The 23,808-nt window shown below is 42.1% G+C and overlaps 1 protein-coding gene across 10 annotated transcripts in view; it reads right to left on the reverse strand.

Moving 5' to 3' along the window:
- Positions 1-23,808, reverse strand: part of RAPGEF6 (Rap guanine nucleotide exchange factor 6) — a 73,579-nt gene that overhangs the window by 24,485 nt on the left and 25,286 nt on the right. For 6 of the 10 annotated variants that reach the window (XM_031555746.1, XM_019620514.2, XM_010719258.3 and 3 more), the window contains 13 exons: positions 18,242-18,373; positions 12,249-12,432; positions 11,272-11,408; positions 10,182-10,340; positions 9,489-9,641; positions 8,865-9,029; positions 7,591-7,698; positions 7,046-7,249; positions 6,161-6,269; positions 4,002-4,245; positions 3,168-3,325; positions 2,117-2,131; positions 369-609 (listed from right to left, as the gene is read on the reverse strand). In XM_031555746.1, coding sequence (XP_031411606.1) covers positions 369-609; positions 2,117-2,131; positions 3,168-3,325; positions 4,002-4,245; positions 6,161-6,269; positions 7,046-7,249; positions 7,591-7,698; positions 8,865-9,029; positions 9,489-9,641; positions 10,182-10,340; positions 11,272-11,408; positions 12,249-12,432; positions 18,242-18,373 — 2,009 coding nt within the window. Of the gene's footprint in view, positions 1-368; positions 610-2,116; positions 2,132-3,167; positions 3,326-4,001; positions 4,246-6,160; positions 6,270-7,045; positions 7,250-7,590; positions 7,699-8,864; positions 9,030-9,488; positions 9,642-10,181; positions 10,341-11,271; positions 11,409-12,248; positions 12,433-18,241; positions 18,374-21,856; positions 22,004-22,677; positions 22,867-23,808 lie in introns of those variants that run through there. The other 4 variants (XM_019620515.2, XM_010719257.3, XM_019620517.2 and 1 more) reach the window with 3 other exon arrangements.

Here is a 23,808-nt window from a genome sequence, read left to right on the forward strand (position 1 = left end):
TGCAACATGACATCACTGGCAACAGTTAATTGCATACTTTAATCCTGAAGTACATATGGAAAGTGTCAGATGGAATACAAGTTCTTCTTTTTAAGTGAAGGCCACTATATGTTATCCTGATTTGCTGAATTTAGCTCTCACAAAGAGAGCTTGCTGTAAAGTCAGGGAGGACGTTTTTGCTTAAGGAAAAGGAAGGTAAAACAGGGAGAGAAGGAAAGAGAAGGAAAGCACTGCTGACATTTACTTGCTTACTCTTCCAACAGACACCCGTCTGTTCCCATTAAAACATCCCTCCCCGCATTCTTTCAGATGCTTCAACCCTAACACGCAAACAAATCCCAACCGAACCCCAAACAAGGCTGCATTACCTCCCATTGAGCTGAATCCTGTCGGCCAGCTTTGAGAACTGATCAGGAAGGCGGCGCTGCTTGATGACCCCCTCGGGGCTGACGGACACCTCGCACAGGGAATACGTGTCCGGGGCGCCGGTCAGGTTGAACTCGTTGACGGCGTGACTCACCACCTCCTTGGCCGTGGTGTCCTTGCTGATGATGATGTAACAGCTCTGCTGGTCTGCTTTGAAAACTCTTATTACTTGGTCCGGAATATCTGAAATAACAGAAGAACACCTTGAAAGTGGGAAGTTATTTTTCATGTAAAAAGACAAGAGGTCGTTTTCTGCATCGTTTGGTAAATGTCCACTTAAGCATTCAGTCTTTGAATGGAAAAAAGAGGAGTCTTTCGCCTCTCTGCCATTTCCACAACTGAATTAACTTCTATGTTATCCCACGAACACAAAGCTCCAGACATCCACATATCCAATGACTGTCCTGTACAGGGCCCTTCTCAGCGTACATCAAAATCCTTGGAAGCATTGCTCCTTTTTGGCTGTTTTCCTGTGATCCAGAGTTGAGTTGAGTGCCAAGGTGCTCCTCCAGAGAGGTGCATGCGCCGTGGGCAGGAAAATGCAGATGAGAAGGGAGACCTGGCTGCATCTGTGAGCGAGTGCACACTTCTACACTCCCCCTCTCAACCTGAAGGAACTCAGCTGCAGCCAGCAGCTAATTCTTTTGCTAGTGCACCTATTTAAAACATATCTTAGGAATTATAAACGTGCCAGAGAACAGTTTTATCTGGGGCAGACTATCACATGAAACAACTGTTTAAAGAAATACAAGTTTAGTTCATAACTTGACACTTGGAAATAATTCTCTCCATTACAGTTATTACAGATTCTCAAAATATCTGACTGGCAAAAAAAAAGTCTGAGGTAAATGTATCTGTAAGCCCCACAGCAGAGATGCCCAGGGCTATTGCAGAGGTGCCTCCTCTCCCTGTTACTCGCCCAGCCTTTAATAATCTCAGTGGTAAGAGCCACATCCACAGACAGGGGCTGGCCAGGCAGGGCATCCCCTGCCCAAGGGAATTATTTGGGAAATGTCTGCGCTCATTAAAATCATCACAGATTAACACAAGAGCCAAAACGTCTACACTGTGTTATTAGCATACCTAAAAATCAGAACACACTCAAGTTTAAAGCCCAAACTGAAGTCTCGTTTGGAAGAAAAGGAATGCCATGCAACCAGAACACGATGTGACTTGTAAGTAGCAGGTGATGGAACACCTCATCTCATCGCCTTTTCTTTTAAGCAGGTAAATGTTAGTAGAAAGTACTTTCCTACACACCATTCAAGTTTTGACTGAACAGGATGCATTTCCAGTTTGCATGCACATATTCTAGTTAGACAAAGTTCAAAAGCAGAACAAACCCAATCTCAAAATGCATTATCATCCAGTCTCCATAAGAGGGATGCAAGTAATTACATCTGTGTAAAGCAAGGTCCCAGAGAAGTGAAGCAGCCCGACTGATATGTCTTTCAGCATATCAGTGGCAGAAATGGGAATTAAATGAGGCATTCTCTGCTTCAGCCCAGCCCTCTGCCACGAGCTACAGTGCTCAGAAGGAGCTCCTATGGACTTTTATTAAAGGGAAGCTCACAGGACTCATGACTACCCACTGCCCAGACAGTATAACTACACCAGTGCAATGTGTTATGTTATCAGGCAAGCCATGCAATATTAAGGCCTTCAGGATGCTGTACATCGGGATACTTACAGTAAAACCCAACAGCTGCGGGCAGGAAAAAAAGAGAAACACCGTGTCAGCATCAAATCAAGATGTAGATGTTTACAAAACTTAAAGAGCACGTATTAGATGGTCAGAAATATTTTGGTTTACTCTAGCATTCAAAAATAATTGCATAGTTGTTATGGTAAACTTGTGAAGGACCAGTAATCTGCTGCTCATATGATGCAGTAATCTGTACAGTAGCCGAGAACATGTGAGTAGCTCTCTCCTCTCACATGTACACAGTAATAAAATGGGTCTCCAGAAAGAAAAGGAGCTTATTTGCTATGGATATTTATGCATTTGATAGGATACATTTGTTCCTTTTAAAGGGGAAAACTGCAAGTTTAAATAAACATAAGCTGTAGCCAGAAGGCTCTTCACAGAATATGTAATTATGCACAGAACTTACATCTGAAATAGGGAAACGTGATTCTGACTTGACATGTTTACAGGCAGCTGCATGTAACAGCAAATACCTCCTGCAGCCACCCTATCTACTGTGCTCCTTCAGTATCAGCAATGGAAGCCCAGATTGCAAATCTCAAAACACTTTTCAGTTTTTCAGACATATAAATGAACGACCTTAAAGACTGCAAGATATTATATAAAAAATAATGTAATTATGTTGGTACCAACGTTGTCTAATTCTATCCACAGTACTGTTTGGAATATATACAAAAAGATGGTGGATGGAGAAGTCAAGTCACAGTAGAATTGGTACTGGGAAGAGATGATAACACAAGACAGGTGCAGAGGACGACAACCTGCTTCCACCAGAGCTCTGGTAAATCAAAGACATTTATGGGTGGGAAAATGTATGTATTTATTTATTTACTTAAGAGAAACCAGGTCTCACACTATAGAAAAGCAGGGAACTGAGGTTTGGGCTCTGTTTGGCCTCTGCTGCCAGTTTGGACCCGTTAGGGTCACAAGAGGAAGAGGTAACCTCACTCAGTGTGTTTGAAGCTGGCAGAAGGTGTAATTTCCCCCCCAGAACCAACTGCCTTGTAATTACCAAGCTCATGCTCCTGTTTACCTGAAGGATTAGAGAAATCCAGGATGCTCGTCGTAGGCTGCAGCAGGTCGGGGCTGCTGGATGAGAGGGTCCCAGGAATAGGCATGATGGCCAGGCTGTGCCGGCACTGCCGCGTCCCAACGATGCTGTCGTCCTGCGATTGGCTCACGCTGCCATCACTGCAAAACAAATTGGTTTCAATCAGGTGGGTTAGGTTCTGCATGATCATCTTGGGATGAGTGAATCTTGGGGAAAATAGCAGCAGTCAGATGTTTTAATTAAATGCTGTAGGTGAGCTTTAAGAACAGAGACTAAGGGAATGTGTGTTTGAAAGTGTTCACTGGGACAGAGAGAATATTCTGGTTTTGTTCTGCAGTTCAGGCCTCACAGTGGCCTTCCAATATTTGAAGGGAGCATATAAACAGGAGGGAGAATGACTGTTTGTGAGGGTGGATAGTGACAGACAAGGGGAATGGTCTTAAAATGAGACAGGGGAGGTTTAGGTTGGATATTGGGAGGAAGTTTTTCACTCAGAGAGTGGTGAGGCACTGGAACAGGCTGCCCAAGGAGGCTGTGGATGCCCCATCCCTGCAGGCATTCAAGGCCAGGCTGGATGTGGCTCTGGGCAGCCTGGGCTGCTGGTTGGTGACCTGCACACAGCAGGGGGTTGGAACTGGATGAGCACTGTGGGCCTTTTCAACCCAGGCCATTCTATGATTCTATGATTCAGATTTACTGCATTTTAGAAGAAATAAAAACAATAACAAAAAATAAAAAGCAGCATGGACATGTCTGCAGATACAAAGCAGCTCCAATAAGGAACAACTGCTGTTCAACCAGGAGAGCCCAACGCACCTGAAGAGTTTTGGAGGCAAGATGCTGAATCGAGTCTTGTCTAAAATTTTCCTGATTCTGTTTCTCCCACCAGATACGGTGTTTGCTTTCAACTTCTTGTTTCCTTTTTCACGGGGGAACATCTGTTCCACATCTCCAGGCATATCTGGGATGGAATAACGGTTGTTTTTCTTTTCTGCAATTTTCGGAATATGTGGAATTCCATTCTTCTCCTGCCCTATCCTGCAGAGCAGCTCCTTAAACACTGAAAGGGAAGATACAACCACTGTCATTTACCTTTGCACACCTAAACCTTCGTGTTGCATTCTTCTTTCCCCTCAAACCTTTGGTTTCCCACATACCTGCAGAAAATTAAAGCAGAATCCAAAACAGAAAGGTAATGCACTGCCAAACCAGGCCATAGATTACATTTTAATCTTGATTCTAAGGGGGCAGGTCTTTTCCCATTTAAGGTTTGCTGTGGAATTCCTTGGCAGAAAGTGTAACCCCAAATGTTTAACAAAAACGATGCCCCATTCTGCACAGCTGGGCTCTCCTGGCTACTTTCAGAATGAGCACAAACCTCAGCAATTTAATGAAGATATTCCAGCCTTCACGAAGGCAGTCAGATCAATAAAAAGGAACCTCTACATTCACACCAATCTCCTCTATGTATTTAATGACTGTTGCCATCTGCATCTTTGCTAACGGTGCAGACGCATCCTGAAGAACTTCAGGACAGCTCAGGATTTTTCTTTTTTCCTTCATTTTCCCTCAGTAAAACGTAAGGTGCATCAAACCTCCTCCTGCATTTATCAAACTAAGGCAGTCAATTGCTGAGACTCCCAAAAGATATGAGGAAAAAACCCAGTCTTCATTGTTCCTGTTTCTCCCCACAAATAAAAGGTAAAATTGAATTGTTCAGACTGGTTTATCAATGCATAGGGGTTTTCCTGTTTGTTGTGGGGTCTTTTGTTTTTAAATCTTTGAGGTCACTCATGTCAGAAATTTGGTACTTTCTGTTGAAAGTTTGGTACCAAGAGAACACAGTGCTGTGCAGATCTGATTTCTTGGCCTTACAAACAAGACATGAGGGACTTCATGTATATTCACAGTCAAACCGAATATTTCTATGATGTGACACAATTTCTGGCTACAATCCTTCACCATATAAACTCAAATCTAAGAATGGGGATTGTCCACTGCCAATACCAGGCACTTAGCACTCAATTAAAAGGACAGAATCACAACTACTGCAGTTCAAAACAGCTTCACGACATGAATTCATTAAAACATATCAGAGAAATCATCTTGAAATTTTATCAGCTTGCAGGAAAAGAGGTTGGAATCCATTTGTATGCAACCATCACTGCCTCAGCTCAGCAATGCTTTATTTTATGCCATTTCATTAGTCTAGTCGACTGATTACTGCAGTTGTTCTATGCTGTCATTAGAGTTATGATAATAAATAACAGCTAAGATCTTAAAACTTTTTACCTGCATGGTGATAAATAGAAAATCATAACTGAAAAGAAAACTCATAGGGAACACAGGCAGGTAACCAGCAGGAGGAAATATTAGAGGGGAACCACCATTAGCTCTCAGATACCACTACAGATCTATCTGGTATGTACAGCCTTGTTCTTTCTGTAGCTATGGTTATTCTGTTTCCTGAACAGGATTATGGAAAGAGAACAGATGGTTTGAATGAGTGTTTAAGGAGGTATTTATGTGTTTATATTCACACTGACAATTAAAAGCTAACATTTATATACTACACCACTTTTTATATTCCCTTATCGATTTCAGATATAAAGGCCATTTATCCTATTGTTCTTACTGCCATCATAAAAAGTTTTATGAAAACCCAGTTTGACATTTTTGCTGTTTCTTGGCAAAATACTTTGGCCCAGCTCCTCTGGCTCCGTGTCAGCCATATCGCATGCAGGGACACTAAAGCTGCTTAAGCAGCCGTTGGAGGATTTCTCAGGGAGCAGAGCGCTGGCTATGCTGGCTCAGTGCCTCCCAATGAGCAGCACGTGGCTGCACACTCCGAGCAAATGGAGGCACAACGAGGGGACTCCTGCGTGATCTTTCACTCCCAGAGCAAGTTCTAAGCCAGAGAGACTGGAGGTTTTGTGCACATTCACGGATATACATCACCTGTGAAGTCTACTCACCAAAAATGTTTGTTTTTACAGTAATGGAGAGATGAGTATTGTTCCTTAAGATTTCGAGAGCTTTTGCAAAGGTAATATTCTCAAAGTTCTGTCCATTTACTTCCATTATCTTTAAGGAGAAATGCAAATTGAACTATTAGAACAGCTGTTTAAAACGGAGTTACTTTACAACAGCTACAAATGTAAATGCAACAATACAAGCATGTTAAGTACTTGCCAGAAGTTATCATACTATCTTTACAGTAGTTGTACCATGAAAGCATCCTTGTAAAATAACTGTTTCGATTACCCTAATCAAGTTCCATCCTGTAAATGAGCCAGGAACTCCATTCCTACCCATCAACTACTTTTAACCAAACTCAACTTCTGGGACAACGTTCTCACATTTAGAATCTGCACCAGGTGGATCACCAGCTGCAGAGCTGGTACTACAACCAAAGCACAGATCAACTGCTGGGCCCCGAGGCTCCCCAGCCCCAGACTGGGATGCTGAACACCCATGAGAATCAACCCAAGAAAACAATGTGACAGCTTCAACCCAACCACATTTCCTCTAAATATATAAATATAAATAAATATATAAATAAATATAAATAAATATGGTCCTCTAAAGCAACCAAAATTTTCCACGATTTGTCTTCTTTTCTCCATTTTGTTTTTGAAATACTTAAATACTTTAGATATTCTGAATACTATTTAATAGGAACACATATTAAACATACAAACCTAAAGTTTTGTGGGTTTTTTTGCTTTTTTTTTTTTTTTCCTACTCTTATCTAACAGTCAACACTATGATCTTTTCCTTGGAAACAATACAGTTGGCTAAACCAGATTTTTTAATTAAGAGATGGATGTTTAAAATTAACTTAGCTTTACATTTCCTACCTGATCACCACGCTTAAGTCCAGCTTCTGCAGCTTTACTGCCAATTTCCACAGTCTCAACAAAGATACCAAAACCTTTGTCACTTCCTCCAAGGAGGCTAAAAAAGAGAGGGGAGTCTCTGGAAGGCTTTTGCAAGGTAATTTGTCGCCATTTCGCCTTGGCAGCACAAGCAATATTCAGCAATCTGAGATGTCCCTTCATTTTCTGTAACACAAGAGACATGAAACTGAGTGTGATGTTTCTTTTAGTAGAAATGGAAAAACAGTTGCATAGAAAAAAAAAAAGTGTCAGAAAGAGAAATTATGATCCCATGTATCCAGATCTTAATAAACGTTCTGCAGTGATGCAGACACATAAATGAGTGCCATGTGCACTATTTTATGAGAGCTTTGTACCTAAATATATATTTTATAACAAATACACCCATGTTAAAAGCCACCTATTCAGTGCTTTCTTATGGACTACAATGTGTTAACTCTTGCAAACACTGGAAAATGGAAATGCAGAATGTTAGAAGTGTGGCAGTTGTCCTTTCTCACTCCTACCGTATTTTCTAAGTTCTTTTCAAATTCTTCCAGAAATCGAGTCATAGCAGGATCACCTTCAAAGTCATTGAAATGGTTGTTCACCCACAGTAGAACCACTCTGGTAACCTAAAAAAAAAGGATACATCAAAATGTTTTTTCTCCTACAGGCTGTAATCTACAAGCAAAAAAAGAATACAAGGACACAACAGAATAACACATCACAGATTAATGCATTCCTTAGCAGAAGCAGAAGCCATTTGCACTTGAAATCAACTCCTGATTTCCTTTCCTTGTGGAGATGAATGAAAAAAACACATCTCTGTATCTGGCTGATTACATCACCCACTACTCAGTGGCACACTCATCTACCTTCAGTTCTCTCTTCCTTTTGCCTTTCATAAAACATATCTTTTTAAAGCCTCCTAATTACATCCTCTCCTTTTGGAAGGAAGCTGTACAATGTAACAATAAAAAACTTGCCTCTAAGTTTTGAAACTAATTGTTTGGGTTGCATTTATGTGTGCTACAGTTGTGTGCCATTCAGGACAAATTCAATCTGACAACTATTTTACCCATCCGCACCATTAAGAAATGCCAATCCAGGGCAGTTGCTCTTCTAAAAATAACAACTTCCTCTTCTATTTGCTGAGATTGCTTTCTTTTGCTTTCCTTCTTTACATTCGTTTTCTTAAAAAAAAAACAGTTGTTGCCAGAAGGAGTAGATGGAAAAAGGGAGCAGCAGTAACCATAGTGAAGGAGCACAGCCAACTTCTTCCACAAAAACCCGCCTTGCCTCCATAGCTGAGTTTCCTTCGGCTCCATCTCAAACATATAAAACTGATGGCCAAGAATTTTACTGCCACCATTTTCAACAAACTGGATATGAGTACAAGTTCCAAACCATGTAAATTTTCCATACGTATCTGCACACAGTTACACGGAGTTGAACACGGTTCTATTCACAGAAGAGTTATTATCAGCAGCACAGTTTACTTTGAGTACAGACTTCACAGTAAGCTGCTCTAAGAAGGTACGTTCAAAACATTGAGAAACTCTACAAAGAACAATTATAGAAGGTGAACACAAGGCTGGTGTGAGAACGAAGGTGATATATCCAAGAAATCATGAACAAAAAATCCCCCAAGCTGCTGGTAAAAAAAACAAGAAGGATTTCAGAGAGACAGGCGTTAAAATCTTAAAATTAAATAGGCAATCATCCTGCAGAAGAGAAGCAGTGACAGCATGCAGAGAGCCCCATGCCTGTTTATGACACTCCGGAGGCTGGAACCCACCTTATCCCTGAGGCTGTCCACTGTGAACCACTCCAGGAGTTTATTCCCCACCTCCAAGGGGCTCGTTAGGAACGTCCGGTACGTTAAAAGGAAATCTTCGATGTAAGTTGGGTCCACAATAGAATGTTCTTCTATCAAGTGCATGATGAGCCGCTCAGGTGTTGCCTTAAAAATGGAATGCAAATACAGCTGATATCTCCTGCCTGTTCCTCTCTCAGAGAGTCCCTGGGTTCCAAACTTCAGTTTGGAAAACTCAAGGAAAAAAATGCACTAATAGATTTAAATCAAGTCCTCATGTTCCTCCCAGACCATTTTGCAGCTTGTAACTGGCCAGAGCAATCTGTAACATCTCATAACTTTGTTTATTACATACAGCTTAAGTTCCTTCAGACTACAGAAGCCAAACCACTACACAAGGAGAGATGTCAGTACAAACCCCAAAGGTCTACATTGATTAAAAGACATATGGAAGTAGATTTGCAGAGCAATACAAATTCCTTAGAATTAAATTTTCGAGGTGAGACAGACAAAACTGAACAAGAGTTCCAGATTTAAACCAAAATGAATAAAGGGTTAATTATTAAAGGTTTAATAAATTAATAGAAAGAATGGGAAGAAATTCACCTTGATAACAATGTGTCCTTTTCTGGTTCCACTGCGATCCAGCTCCCTGTGTTCCTTTACCATAACAATCTCTCCTTCTTCCTCAACTTTATGAGTGTTTTTTTCCACATGGTTCAGAATTCTCCAGTAGTCTTGCTGGGCTATACACACAAACTGTCCCAGACAACACGTGATCTTTAATAAATACTCAAAACATGAATGTAGCCTCATGCCCCATCTCTGGGCTGCTCTGACACAACCACCATAGCACAGTACTTGCTATTAGCCCCAGTCTGCTCTGCCCAGCTACACCAGAAAGTTATAAATAGAGGAAAATAACACTGATCAGCACGTTATGTCTCCAAAACATAATGATAATCATACAGAGAACAAACACTGCAAAAGCTGGCTATGGCTATTGTCTGTTTATCTGTTCTTACTGCACGTCGATCGCACACATAGCACAGCCAGGGTGAACTAAGGTTACATTTCAACAGAAAGCAAAAATTCCTGTTTCTCACACAACAGCAATGTAAAATAAATCTCCGCTACTCAGTGTACAACTAGCCTAACATGAGCAGAGCCCCTGGCCCATCCAATACCAACCTCCTTTCTTCTGCTCCTGGAATAACGATCATGCCTTAAGATGAAAGAATTTTTTCTTTTATTGGATGTTCAGAAATATGAGCAAGATGTGCAGAATTGTGACCTTACCTGACAGTCATCTACTTTGGTTCTGACCACTCCATTCATGTACTGTTTGTCCAAAGAGGGAGTAATCCCAAAACTATTTCCCATACAGAGGCTCTCGCTCTTCCCATCAGGATAGCTGATTTCCACTGTGCCATTTAAAATAACATACCAAGAATCGAGCTAGAGGGAGTGAAAAACAAATTTAAAAAGTGAAGCTCATTCAAAAAATTGCATAAGCTGTTCCAGCACTCTTATCTCAGAAAGCTTTATTCTTGCAGTCTCCAGTTTGTTGCCACCACAGTTTTGCAACATGTAATTCACCAGAAATGTGTACTGTAAAGCAAGCAATAAAGCTGACTGAAACAAGAATGCTTTTCAGCATTCTTCATTCATTTCAGTGCTAATTCAGTAGGGAGCAATGCTGATGAATAGATTGCTTTTTAATCAGTGTGCTAATTGCTACAGTATATTTATACTATTTAATGAGCATGAGGGCTCTTCCCCCCTCTTGGTCACTACTGGAACCAAGAGCACATTCAGCACCCACAGAGCATTGATGGGCTCCAGCTATCCCAGGTCTCTGGATCGAAGGACAGGGAGAGGCTGCAGGTAGGAATTCAGAGCACCAGTGCTGGGAGTCCAACCACTGCCTAACTGGCAACTGCTTCCAATGTAGATATTTAGGTTACGCTACCTACATCCTATTCAAGGATCCATCTCCATGATTATGGAGATTCTTACACTGTAAGAAGAGAGTTATTTGACCAATGGAAATTATGCATTTTTCTGTACAAGTAATTTCCAAAATAAACTCTTAGATTGTAGCACTTACAGTAATCCACAGCATAAATTACTGAATGCTGTTTTTGTTTTTATTTTTTTTCTATACTCACCCACAGTGAAGTCCTGAACAAGGAAGTCAAGAGCACACAGGCAGGATCTAACACATAGATGGACTAAAGTTCAGGGATTTCGGAAGTGGGTCACGATAAGAGATGAGGAATTCTCTAGCTTTCAGGAGTGGGAGAGCAGCAGAGAACATTCCCCAGCCCATCACCACTTGCAGCCTTCTGCCCATGGTGCTTCAACTGCGCTGCAGATAGTTACTTACTTCCTGGCCATCTTCAAGTATGATGGCTCCCGCTTGCTCCACTACTTCAAATATCATCACTGAGCAAAGCTCTCTTCTTACAGACATCGTCATGTTTGCGAAGGCAGGGAGTTGATGCATAAATTCCAATAATTGCTCTGTAAGACAAAGGAAACATTGGTATGAAGACTGCGAGGCCCAGGGGTTCCTTAGATATCGTGCCCTCCCACAGGTATATTAAACCTCAGGTTAATTCACGGAAGGAACTGCTCAGTGGTGTTACAATCCTTGTTAGTGCCTGCAGCTAAAGGAGCCCAGTATGCGTTTTGTCATCAAAACCTGGGGAAAAAAACTTGGCTCCGCAGTCCTGATCGTCCCCTGATTGACTCTTAAGGCAGCAATCTAGCTAAGTGTAAAAGCACTTCAGCTTCAAACATTTAGAAGAAATAAAAATACCCTTACTGCACAGTAATTAAAAGTTTATCAAGAGCACAAAACGCTTCTCAGAGTTCAGAGAAGTAATGGAAAGTATAGTAGAACCTAAATTTTGCCATTAAACTAATGCCAATTTCCAGTTAGGCACTGCAATAAATTATTTTCCTTTCAAATATTTTGCAGTTTACGATTAAGCTTCTCTACACTGCAGCACCAGCACGTTCTCTTCAACATTCCATAATTAATTAATTCAACAGTCACAGGCAGTTAAAATTACCATGCTACCCTCCTATCAACAGATACAATGATTGTAACACTTAACACATAGTAACTTTCAAAGACTGTTTCTTCAAAATTCTTGAATTCTCAGAACAAATACTCTTCCAGATAGAAGAAAAATCATTTAATTAACAGTATCCCTAGAGCAAAGAGATCTCTGGAAGGCATCATTCATAACGATGCTGATATACATTCAATATTAAGCTAACAGTTTACATGTACGCTCTCTGGCTGAAGTTCCACGACACAGGTTTATACAAAGATCTACTTTTTTTTTTCCTTACCAATATCATCATCAGTTTTATCTGCAGGCTCTTTCTCAAGGCACTCTCGTACAACATCTCGTCCTAGAAGTGGATCTGAAGTTCTGTCAATATCTTCATCTTCCTCTTCTTCTTCATCTTCAGAGTCTACAGGTGCTTCTGGAAGACCTGTTAAATCAACATCTCCCATCTCACTTTCTGTAGCCTACAGAGAAGACATCCATCAGATAAAGACTTCAATGATTCCATTCAATTCATTTCGGTCTTATCTTAGTAGAGTTAATAATACAAAAAAATTCTATGACCAACAATTTAAACTAGAAAGTGGACAGTATAAATATATACCTGTGGCATAAAGCAACACCCTGCTACCGAATTATGATCACAAGTTCTGGATTGTGTACTGGGCCCGTGCTCCCCTTCCTTACTAATGACACTCCAATGATCCGCAGGCAATACAGGCCCACTGACACCAGCCGTGTGACATCGAGGGACAGTAATCCAGGCTGAGTGGGTACAATTAAAGGGATCTGATCTTACTTTTAATTCCAGTACTGTGCAATGGTTTGTAGTTTTGGTGCATGATCAATATGTCAGGTGGACAATATACCTCTGAAAAAAAGAGATGAGGATGACTACTCCCGTCTCTGCTGGCCAATTCTCACTTCTTTATAGCGCGTAGAGCCTTGTGAGCTCACGTGAACAAATGGCTTCTCACAATTTAAGACTTAATATGAACCAAGTAGTAATATAATCCAGTAATAACAGTAGTCACCCACTGTCTATAGACACATTTCTGCTGTTATCAATAGATGGCAATATAGACATCAAACTGAGCAGACACACGAGGCCACAGTTTAAGATAAAAAAATGCTGGCACCAAAAAGCAGCATCACACAAGAACTGCTTGCAATATTTTCTCATGTAAAGTTTAAATGATGTAATGGAATGAAAATAACCTTCCAAACAGATGGGAGGCAAGAAAAAAGAAATAAAACCAAGCAGTTTCAAACTTCCAGTTTCCACAAAATACCTCCTCAATCGTTTTGTCTTAATTTAAGGCAGCATGCAACTGATCAACGGACACCTATTGTAAAATCCTCCGTAAACAAACTCCCACTGGCAGTTGTTAGACACAAATTGTTTAAACATTAATTTCTATGATTTCGTTTTGTAAAGAGCCATTGGTACACGATGTATTCCGAACACATATATTCCATTTTGGTACATTTTCAGAGGCACACATTTGAGAAGATGGCAAAACTATGAGTATCTATGCCCATCTCCTTTATTGTCATTCATTTTTACAACCATCGGAAGAGCCCCAGTGGAACCTTCCCCCACAGTCAATTAGAATATTGTTCATTAACACCAATTCCCTGACGTGCCCACAACATTTCACTTCCAGACACTTCATGAGAACGGCTGGAGAGCCAGCGATGAGCTAACGACTACAGCACAAAGCAGAGCTGTTAGATGTCTCTGCTCCATTGGGTGCAACCCAATGTTTGATGGCAGGATATTAAAAAGGAGATGGAACGCTCTTTGCTCTTCTGAAGTGAGAAATATTTATCAATAACTCAGTGACGGTTACTAATCCTGTCTCCTGTCTCCTGCTCCAAGCTCCAGACGTGACATAAGCAGCACAATGCTGAAGCACTGCTGTTTTGAAGTCTGAGTTGCATCACCAAAGCCAGCGTTGATTTGATCAGCAAAGCGCTGCCCCCGCGCTCCTCACAGGCTGCCAATGCAAACCCAACCTGGGGCAGATGGAGCAGCACTGCCCTCTGCACCAGGCAGACAAACACTGGGTCAGGTGTATTCCTGAGGTCTTTGCACTTGTCCTCCGTGTTACAATTACCCACCAAACCTAATTAAAAAATCTTAAGCGACTTAACAAACGTTTCCTACAGAGCAGGGTGGCAAAACATAGGGTTAAATCTGTTTTTATTACATCACTTTGCTGGCTTATGGAGCTCACGCATTAACAGTTTTGGAATTAAGCCGAAGTGCAAATTGTGCTTGGAGAGCCTTGGCAGCACATGCTCAGTGCTGCATTTCATTCTAAGACCTTTCCAGCATCTCTTCATCTGAACAGCCACAATTCATATTCAATTTCCCAGGCAGAGTAAAACTGAGTACAGTGCTAATTCCCACTTCAATAGCGTGAAGGTAACAAAATGGAGGATACAGGTTCTACAGGAAGGTGATATTTAACACGTGCTTTGTACAGCCTGCACGGAACAATTAACCAATCTTCCCTTTTCCTGATAAATAAGTTACAATTTGATCAAGCTGAATTCTTAAGAGAAAAATTCCGATTTACTGATTTACAGCAAATAAACCAGAAGCTCCAATCCTCAAACTTGGCACAAATATGGTTATTGACGATTGGGTCTATAGGGCAAAAATACCGACTGCCAACCCAGCTGGGGCAGCCCCAGCAGCACGCACAGCACAGGACACTGAGCATCAGCTCACTGTCAAAACCCTCGTTGCTGTTTTAAAATCACGCCATTTCTACTTTATATATCACCTGTTAACTTCTTTAAGGAGGCAACAAGACTGTGTTTGGCAAAGCTTGATCCTAGAGATGTCTGAGCATTGGCATCGGAAGCCAAGGAGCCCTCATAACTTTGGTGATCCTGACATGTATTCATGTGAAGGACTCTCTGTTCTGTAATAACTTTGCATGGCAGGTAATTTTAGTGCTCATGGCTCCTGGTGCAACCTGCTATTAACAACATGGGGTTTTTACTTTCCTTCATGTCAATTCTTTCAGGGGAAAGCTATCCAAGACTTCAGAATCGACAGAAAAGTCCTTAGTACTAACCCCTGATGCATATTGTATAGATAATCCATCTTAACTTAAAATCCTTAACCGCAGATGGAACTATTGCTGGGCAGTAACATTGCTGCCCACAAATAACACAAACTGCTGAAGTGACAAATGAGAGATGACAAAAATTAACCTTTAAACCCGTACCTAACGAATAGGAACGTAATTAGTCTTGGGCGAGGTAACAATTAGACTTGCCCGACCAAACTAAACAACAAAACTAGACTAGAAGTAGACAAATAGAAGAGAATAGACAAAAATAAAAAAAAAAAGGAGAAAAAAAACACTGAGCAAACCACTGACAGATCTAAACAGATAAGGAAAAATAGATGAGAATTTGTCACTCGATAAAAGAAGAGCATTGGAAGTCATTGATAAAGGCAACAAATCCATTGCACTCGAAGTGAGACCATGCCCACCCGGGCCTGGACATACAGCCTGGATTGCCTACGGTCCCCTTGCTGGCCTTCTTAGAGCCTACCCCATGAAAAAGCAAACGGAAATGTTTGCTCACTGTAATACCTGCAGAATAGCTTTTCCCTGAGGAAACCTATTACAAGGCCAAGGGGCTGTTTGCAGAAGTTATAATCCCTCATTTCGACTTATATGCATAACCACACAGCTTCTCCTAAGAGCCTGAACACCCCAGCTCTGAAGGGAAGCAAACTGTCAGAAAGAGGCTGAAGACAAACAAACACATAAATTAAATACGCTGTTTAAAAAATAAAAAAAAAGTAGGAAAAGCTTTCAAACATAAATAAATGAAGGTGTGAAGGGAGAAAATATCATCATAAATTTATTCTCCTCAGCAGCTTTGGCTTCAGTGCAATGTGTTTGCAGCCGTGCTGCAGGCAGGGCTCGTTTCTTCTGAGCTCACCTTCAGCTCCTCTGCTCATTTCCTGCTTAACATCCTGCACTGAGAAGCAGCTGGAAGAAGTGAAAACTCATTTCAACGCTGTCGATGAATAAAGTGTACACAGATGAAGCAAAACCCTTTCCAAATCTTAATAAAAAAATGTTTCACCCTTTGTTTCTATCATTCTAATCTGTTTCCTGCTCTGGAATTACGGTTGCGCTACACACTAAAAATTAATGTTATGATATCAGTCATTCAAAAGGTCATTTCAAGGCTACATTAATAAAAATTATTTAGAAATACTCTTCCTTTGACATTAATGATAGTCCTGGAGAGTTTGGCACACAACAGGGATGAAACTGACAGCAAAAGCAAAGACAATGTTTTCCAAATGCTTCACGAAAAGCCTATTTTAATATGAGCGAATTTGTAATTCCTTCAGGGACATAAATTTCACCACCTTTGCAGTGCAGATTAAAATGCTACTCCTTCATTTATCTTATTTATGTAATTTTTATTTGTTTAACCATCACACTCTTTTGGCATTTTCCTAAGAGCAGGAACGCAACATTTCAAACGCATTTAGCCACAGATGATAAGAGTATACCCTCCTTACTGGAACGGTATTTGCTCCATCAATAATACATTTGAAGTGCTTTTCACTTAGTAAAATCCTTCCAAACGGCTCAGGTAGACAGGCCAGCAAAAGTGCCGTGAGCTGCCCAGGTACCACAGCCACGCTCGTTCTGGTGACTGCAGCTAATTATTTTTTGAGCCAGGAGAATTAATTCCAAAGGGAGAAAAGGGGGAAAAAAAAAGCCAAAAAATAACGTGAAGAACAAAATCTTTCAGCACTGCTGCTAGGAGTGCAGGGTGCATTTGGAAAGAGCTGTTGACAATCAAAGCAATTCTGAGCTGTTGGTAGAGAGCAAATGGAAAGAAGTAAAATAATTGATTGAATGGGACAAACACATACTTTGAATGTCTTATCTTTGAAGTTAACTTAGTACTTTGCTGTAAATAAGATATACTATCAGTCTCTCTTTATTATACTGCACCCAGACAGTCCCTAGGAGAGGGGAACAGGTTTCTACATTCCAGCTACACCTACAGAACTCTCAACAGTTCCTATCTAGTTGGTAATGTAAGCAGATCTGAACTGGGAAGTGAAAAGCCGTGCCACTTCTGAGACAAACAAACTGCTCCCTCCATCAGAAGTGCACCCATGAACCTAGCTCTGCAATTTGGCACGAGGCAGCAGCTCTGCTTCGTTTACAGATAACGCACTTAATAAGTTATCTCTCAGTGTTCCTCAACTTCTATTCCCAACAAGAAACACTGGAATTTGCACAGTCAGTTGGTGCAGAGAGCATGTTTATTACCATGCTTCTGTTTGCAGAACAGGACATCTGCAGTGAGCAACAAATGCAAATAACCAAGGAAGGAACCCGACAGGCAAAAGGGTTTCATGAAATCTGCTCCATAATTCAGCACATAAATCACCACATATGTCTTTTAAAAGCAACAGCACACGTGCTGGTGCACAGAGAGGTGAAAAGCAAGGAGGGAGCTGTTGAGGTGGAAAGCAGCACTGGGTTTGCAGAAGCATTAGGAAGGGGAGGCAGTGATAAACTGCCACTGCTTTGGTGTCAGGCAATCTATAAGCAATTCCTCTTTTTCCAGAGAAAATGGAACAGGAACAAGGTGTTCTTAATGCTAACAAGACTGGGGGAAAAGAAACACATCAAAACCAAACTCTGAGTCTTCCCTTCATATGATAAAGCAAGAAATAAACCAGAACCAAGCTCCTTTTGTAGGATACTACATGGTATAGGAACTTGCTGCATTCTGTACTGCAACTCCACTCATTTTTATTATATTTTATTCTTTATCAATATAAGCTGTTTAGCAAGTATTGAATGAAACTGCAGTGAAGCCAAGCACTAACATTAGTGCTCACCTGCACACATACTGTCAGCACCACCCTCATCTGGTCACTGTCACCTACCTCACTGCTAACAGACTGTGTGCCAAGGAAAAGCCAAAAGGAAGTGCCATCAGAAGGGCATGCAGATGTCACTGCAGAAATGTTCCCACCAGGTCTGTGCAATGGCTCCTGATGGACTTCCGCCCAAATTCTGGCAGCCAACAGCAAATATAACAAACAACCGTGTGTGCTGAACGTCTGACCTCATGCTTTCTGATAACCAGCCGGCGTTACAGCAGCACAAAATGCTGCCAGAGCAATTAGGAAAGGCAAAATGCAATTTCCAGCTGGGGGGGTGGGGAAATAGAACTAAGAAACAAATGCAATTCTACCTGATAGATATCAGACAGGCTGCTGCTCCCAGAATCGCTGGCAATGCTGCACCCAGACTGGCTTGAAGGGACGTGAGTCACCTGAGGGTGAGGATTGTCTGTAAGATGCATCTTGGTAAGATCAGCTGGAAGCTGTAAACAAAAGGGATTTGGGGAAAAGGCAGGAAAAAGAAAAAAAAAAGGTCATATAAATCTGGTTTGCATGCAAAGTCATTAATGAAATTTTTGTTAAATATCTGAATATTCACCTGAAACCTGACACATATTTTGAGAAAATGTGAATTTAAATGAAGCCTGGCCAGTCACGCTTGTGATCTTACGGGACTGACGTGTAATGATGCATCACCTGCAGAACAAAGGTCTGGCCCTTTGCAGCCCCCTGACACACACCAGCAGAACGGAGAGCCCACGAGGTGGCGAAGGGATAACGCCAGCCACAGTCCTAAACATCACCTCACCCTGCAATCCAGGATGAAAAGCGTAACTTAAGAATAGGGAAATTTGTTTTCAAGGTCTGAAATGCAAAAGATTGTTAAGCTGTCACAAATTGCCACTAAAACCAAAGCAAACCAAACCGATCCTCCCAGGCGCAGATACCAAGCAGCAAACTCGATCCAAACACACAGGACACCCAACACTTTGAAGACTCTTTTTCGCCGCCAAGAAGTTTTACAGGCTGAAAAAACTTTGCTTAGGGGAGCAGTAAAAAGGTGGAAGCCTTCGGCTGGCAGAACCCAATGCAGGGGCAAAGGAACCTATCTGTTACGAGAGAGCTGACATAAGGGAGGTGGGATTTAACTTCAGCATGGATGGGGCACTGGTTGGCTTTGTTTTAAATCCAAATGAATGCTTCTTACAGCGCACGTTTTTGTGCCATACACAGAAGAACAGCAGATGCCACTAATGGATGCAAGGCAGAATATACTCCACTATTTCCACTAAAGCTTTCTGAGTTAAGGCACTGGTTAAGCCCCCGAGGCTCTGCTGGTTCCCGTGGCGTGGACAGAGGCTGCTCAGTGCAGGGTGAAGTGTGGAAGCCGAATTCCAGCTCTGCTTGCCAGGCTCACAATGCCCTGCAGCCTTTGGGAATGGCTCAGAGACCTTCAGGAGAGGAAGGAATGGGATCAGGAGCAGAACCGACTCGATGCGTTTCCCTGCAGCTCTCCCCCAAACAGCACTGCTGCCAAAGTGCCACGCCAGCCCACCTGCTGTAACTGGCAGTGCAAAATGTAAGATGTGTGTGACAAAGGCAGTTTAATGTGTTGAGGCTGAGAAGTATTGCTGGAACAAAACGGAGCTCTCGAAACAAAGGGAAGTCAGGTGTGCCATTTGGATGCACTTCTCACAAATGCACACTGAAGACCAACTCAAACCACCAGCACTCCTCCCCAGAGGAGTACTTCGAATCAAGTCATTAATCACTTAGAACTGATCTCCGCTCCCCCAGCCAGCACTCACATTAATTTCCATCACCTATAAAGCACATGGGCACCCACACTGCTCCAGCTGGACTTTGCCATATGTTATTGGGAAAGACATTTAATGCAAGCTAGGTGTAAGGAAACACTGCAGCATCTCTTTAAATCTGAGAGAGATATAAGGTTTATTTGAGACAAGTGACCTTTAAAGTGCTGCTTGCCACTCTACTCAATCTCCCAAAATAAATCACAGCTTCTGTCTTTTGTGTGTCATTTTTATTACCCAAAGCAATTTTCTTCCCTTCAGAACTCACTAAGCAGCATACGAGGAGCGGATGTTTTTGCAGCAGCGGACGCGGGGTGGACTCACTGGATGTGGTAATGATGTTGCTGAAAGCATTTTGGAATTGCCTGAGCTACTGCTGAAAAGCATTCACCTATTCAGCTGTGGTTTTTATATGGGAGAAACTTAAGACGCTTGTTCCAAATGCGTCAGTATCTTGGAAGATTGTGTGTTAAGGAAACAAGTCCATAACAGCAACATTCACCTATGTCCACACTAGAATCTTTCAGAAACAGTGCAAAAAAACACACACACAAAAAAAAAACAAAACAAAAAAAAGAAAAAAGAAAAAAAAGAAAAACCTTATATATCCAGTAATCTGTTCCAAAATTGTTCATCTCCTAATTAACCACTCAGAATGTGCACTGCATTTCAATCAATTATTTTATTTATTGTAAACAGAATTAAGGAACAGCATGCAGCACACTGACTGAGTGCAGCAGTCTGGTGTTTGGTGTGCTGGTGCTCCATGGAGCAGCTCTGCTCTTCCCTTATCCACGGAAGAGATACATTTATTTTTTATAAAGGTAAATCAAGACATCCTGATCTTATATAGAATTCTGAACTTCCTCAAACTGACTGCATGACAAGAGCAGAGCAGCGATGCGATTCCTCCCAGATGCTGCTGAGGTTTCCATCCAAGAGCCAACACACTTGCCCAGCCAGTCTAGAGATGCGTGCTGTGGCTAGAAATGGAGTACTTACCTCACACAACACGGAATCACGCCTACACACCACAACCAGACACTAAAAAATTAGAGAAAATTGCATATTCCTTCCTGTTCAGCAGGCAGCACCCAGCAAAGACTCACTGGTTGTGTTTTCAGAAGGAGACGTTCACAGTATTACATTCACTGCGACTGAAACTCTTAGGGAAAAGTGTTGGTGCTCCCTTTCCCCACCCAAAAATACTGACTTCTCCCCCAGACCTGGCAGACCTGAGGACAAGAGGACAGCAGACTGACAGCTAACCCCCCAGGAGAGCACCATGTTCAATAATCATGGCTGTCTTTGGTTCCACGACAGCTTTCTACACAACCAACAAAGTGTTCTGTGCATCACGAGAGAGTGGGTATTTGTGGTCTTAGCATTAAAACAACCAATTTCTCTCTCATCTAGAGGCTTAGACTTCGTGCCATTGCTAGGTGTATGAACTGGGACTTCCATCTAAATTATTCACTTAGCCATATGTACCACCCTGCTAAATGGCCAACACAGCAAGCACGGGAGGGAGAAGAGCCACTCAGCATGTAGAAACACGCTGTAAAAATCCCTGAATTATTTTGTAAAGATTGTTTCTGACTATAACTGCCTTTTATGAGGCAGATATGCTCTGTAGAGCACCCAAAGCATGCACCCTTCTCTACTACTTTCTAGTCCAAGCTTATTGACAGAGAGGCTGAATGCCACAATATCCTCCTAAAAACATATCAGCTTTCCTGCTGCTCTCTATCCCCTAGCAGAAATGTACAGCTTCCCATGTTCGTTAGGATGAGCAGTGAACCAACCAGCTGCTCACTCTCATCATCATAACCAACCCAAATTTCCAAAGCTCAGTCCTTCTCCCCCACAACCATCGCTGCTTTGCAGTGATTTTGACCCCTCTGAGTTTTACACATAGAAATTTCCACCTCATTTTCCTGCTACTTGGTGCATTACTGTGCTGTACCTCCCTGCATCACATTTTCCAGACATCCAGACTGAGGTGTCTGATAGCCAAGATAGCCTGATGCAAAGACAGCAAAACCCACCACGTTAGCGGGACGCGTGCGTCTGAACAGGAATTCTCAATTAACATTCATTTTCTAAATTAGTCTATATAATTAATTTAGTTTTGCATCAATAGATCCATACCTCTGATGACGCAGGATGTGTAAGTGATGTGCCAACTTTCCCCACGACATTCGCTGTGTAGGTCACAGGAAGGGAGCAGACCATTCCTACAGCCCCAAGTAGAGCACGTCTGCAGTGACATTCCCTTCTGATGTAAACACCACTGATTCTCAAAAGAGAAATCACAGAACACTGGGAAATTAAATTAAAAGCTAATTTTGGTATGGCAGATTTATAAGACCGCACATGTCCTGTGCTGCACGATGGGATCTTCTTACATGCTGATCACCAACCTACTCTTGAGAAGCACACCCACAATGAGCTTTACCCCAAGGATAAATTTCTCCTGATGTGCTTCTTGGGAATGCCTAAAAATGGAGGCTGTGGAAAAGTTATTGCAGAATTTACGCAAAGAGAAAGCAGCCACTGAAGTCGTAAGTAATTAGTGGGCAGAAGCTAACAAGCAAGGGGGATAAAGTGAGAATTTAGTCTCTGCATTCCCTGTTCTTTGCAGGGAAAGGACTGAGACATCTCTTCGGGCACAGAGATCCATGCTCTTCGTGCTGCATTTCCTATGGGAGCAAATTTGCTGGTACCTGTCGTACTGAGAAGCCACGAGTCAGTGACTTTGCAAGTTTTGAAAATAGGTATCAGCGTTTCCTTAAACAGTTTGGATAACCTTAGAAAAGAGGTTGGAAGGGCATTTACAACACAAATTAGCAACATAAATTAACACAAAGGAGGACACGAGACCCACACAGTGACTTTCAGTATCTGTAGAAGCAGTTTATGGAACACACACGGAGTCACTCTGCAATGAGGATAACAACCAAAGGACTCACCCCCAGAATGAGAACTACTGAAGAAGCACAGTCTGTGCAAATCTCCTGGCAGACAGCATCCACCAAAAGCGGGAATTAAAGGAAGAAAAATGAACCACAAGGAAATAAAAGCTTCCCCTTGCCCTTTACTCCTTGGGAGCAGAGCGTGCCACCAGATTCCTGCAGGGATGTGCACAGCAGATCGATGCCTGCAGGACACAGGAGGAGCTCCACAGCCCCAGACGCAGGAACGCTCTGTCCTTCTGCAGGCTGCGTAAGCAAGTTTTGTCCTTGCTTTCACAGACTGTCGGTAACTTCACACCTTATTTGCTTTTTCTGAAGTTCCCTGAAACGTTGCCAGCATGAGCAATGTCCAGAAACAACATGGGGCTGATATCCCTGGAACAGAGCAGAGGAGACGGCGCAGCCCTCGCGCCCACCGGCTGCATGCCACCTCACAATCCCCATTCAAAGCAAAATAAAGGATGTGGGTCTCATCACGTGGGATTTTCTATTATGGAGTTGCCACTGTTTTAAGCTGGAACCCATTAACAAATCCCGAGGGCATTAACTGTGACAGCACTTGGTAACCCCTGAGATTTGGGAAATGCTCACACTCGAGCTCCATCACAGCCCAGTGCAGCAATTTTTCTTTCTTGGCTGATGCAAAGTTCAGCCCGTCACAACCTGTGAGTTAAAGAAGGCTCCCCCCTTCCCTTCAAATGCTTGTTGTTCATTGATGCCCTTGATTCCAGCCCTTTCACAGAGCTGCCATTGGAATGAACTAGCTCTGCCCACATTTCTGCATTTCCTCTCCCCTGGCCAATGCCATGTACACCTCTGACACCTTTCCTACAAACCAAACCATGACTGCAACTGCTAGAAAGTTAAAGGTACATCCTCACTTCTGTCCCAACTCTCAGGCAGCAGCTCTGCTTAGCACAGGAGCACTGTTTTCAGTTTCCTTGGCACAGGTTCTGCTGCACCTTCTCCATTCCTTCATCTCACCAACTCCACCATCAGTGCTGTTTCACACACCCTCAGCTTGAGCAAACCTTGTCTTCTACGTTTTATTTGCCACTGGAGTTCTCTAAAGTTATTTTTCAGTGTTTCATTAGCCCTTTTCTCGAAGTAATTATTACAAATAAACTC

Source organism: Meleagris gallopavo, chromosome 15 (genome assembly GCF_000146605.3).
Source record: "Meleagris gallopavo isolate NT-WF06-2002-E0010 breed Aviagen turkey brand Nicholas breeding stock chromosome 15, Turkey_5.1, whole genome shotgun sequence".
Lineage (NCBI taxonomy): Eukaryota > Metazoa > Chordata > Aves > Galliformes > Phasianidae > Meleagris > Meleagris gallopavo.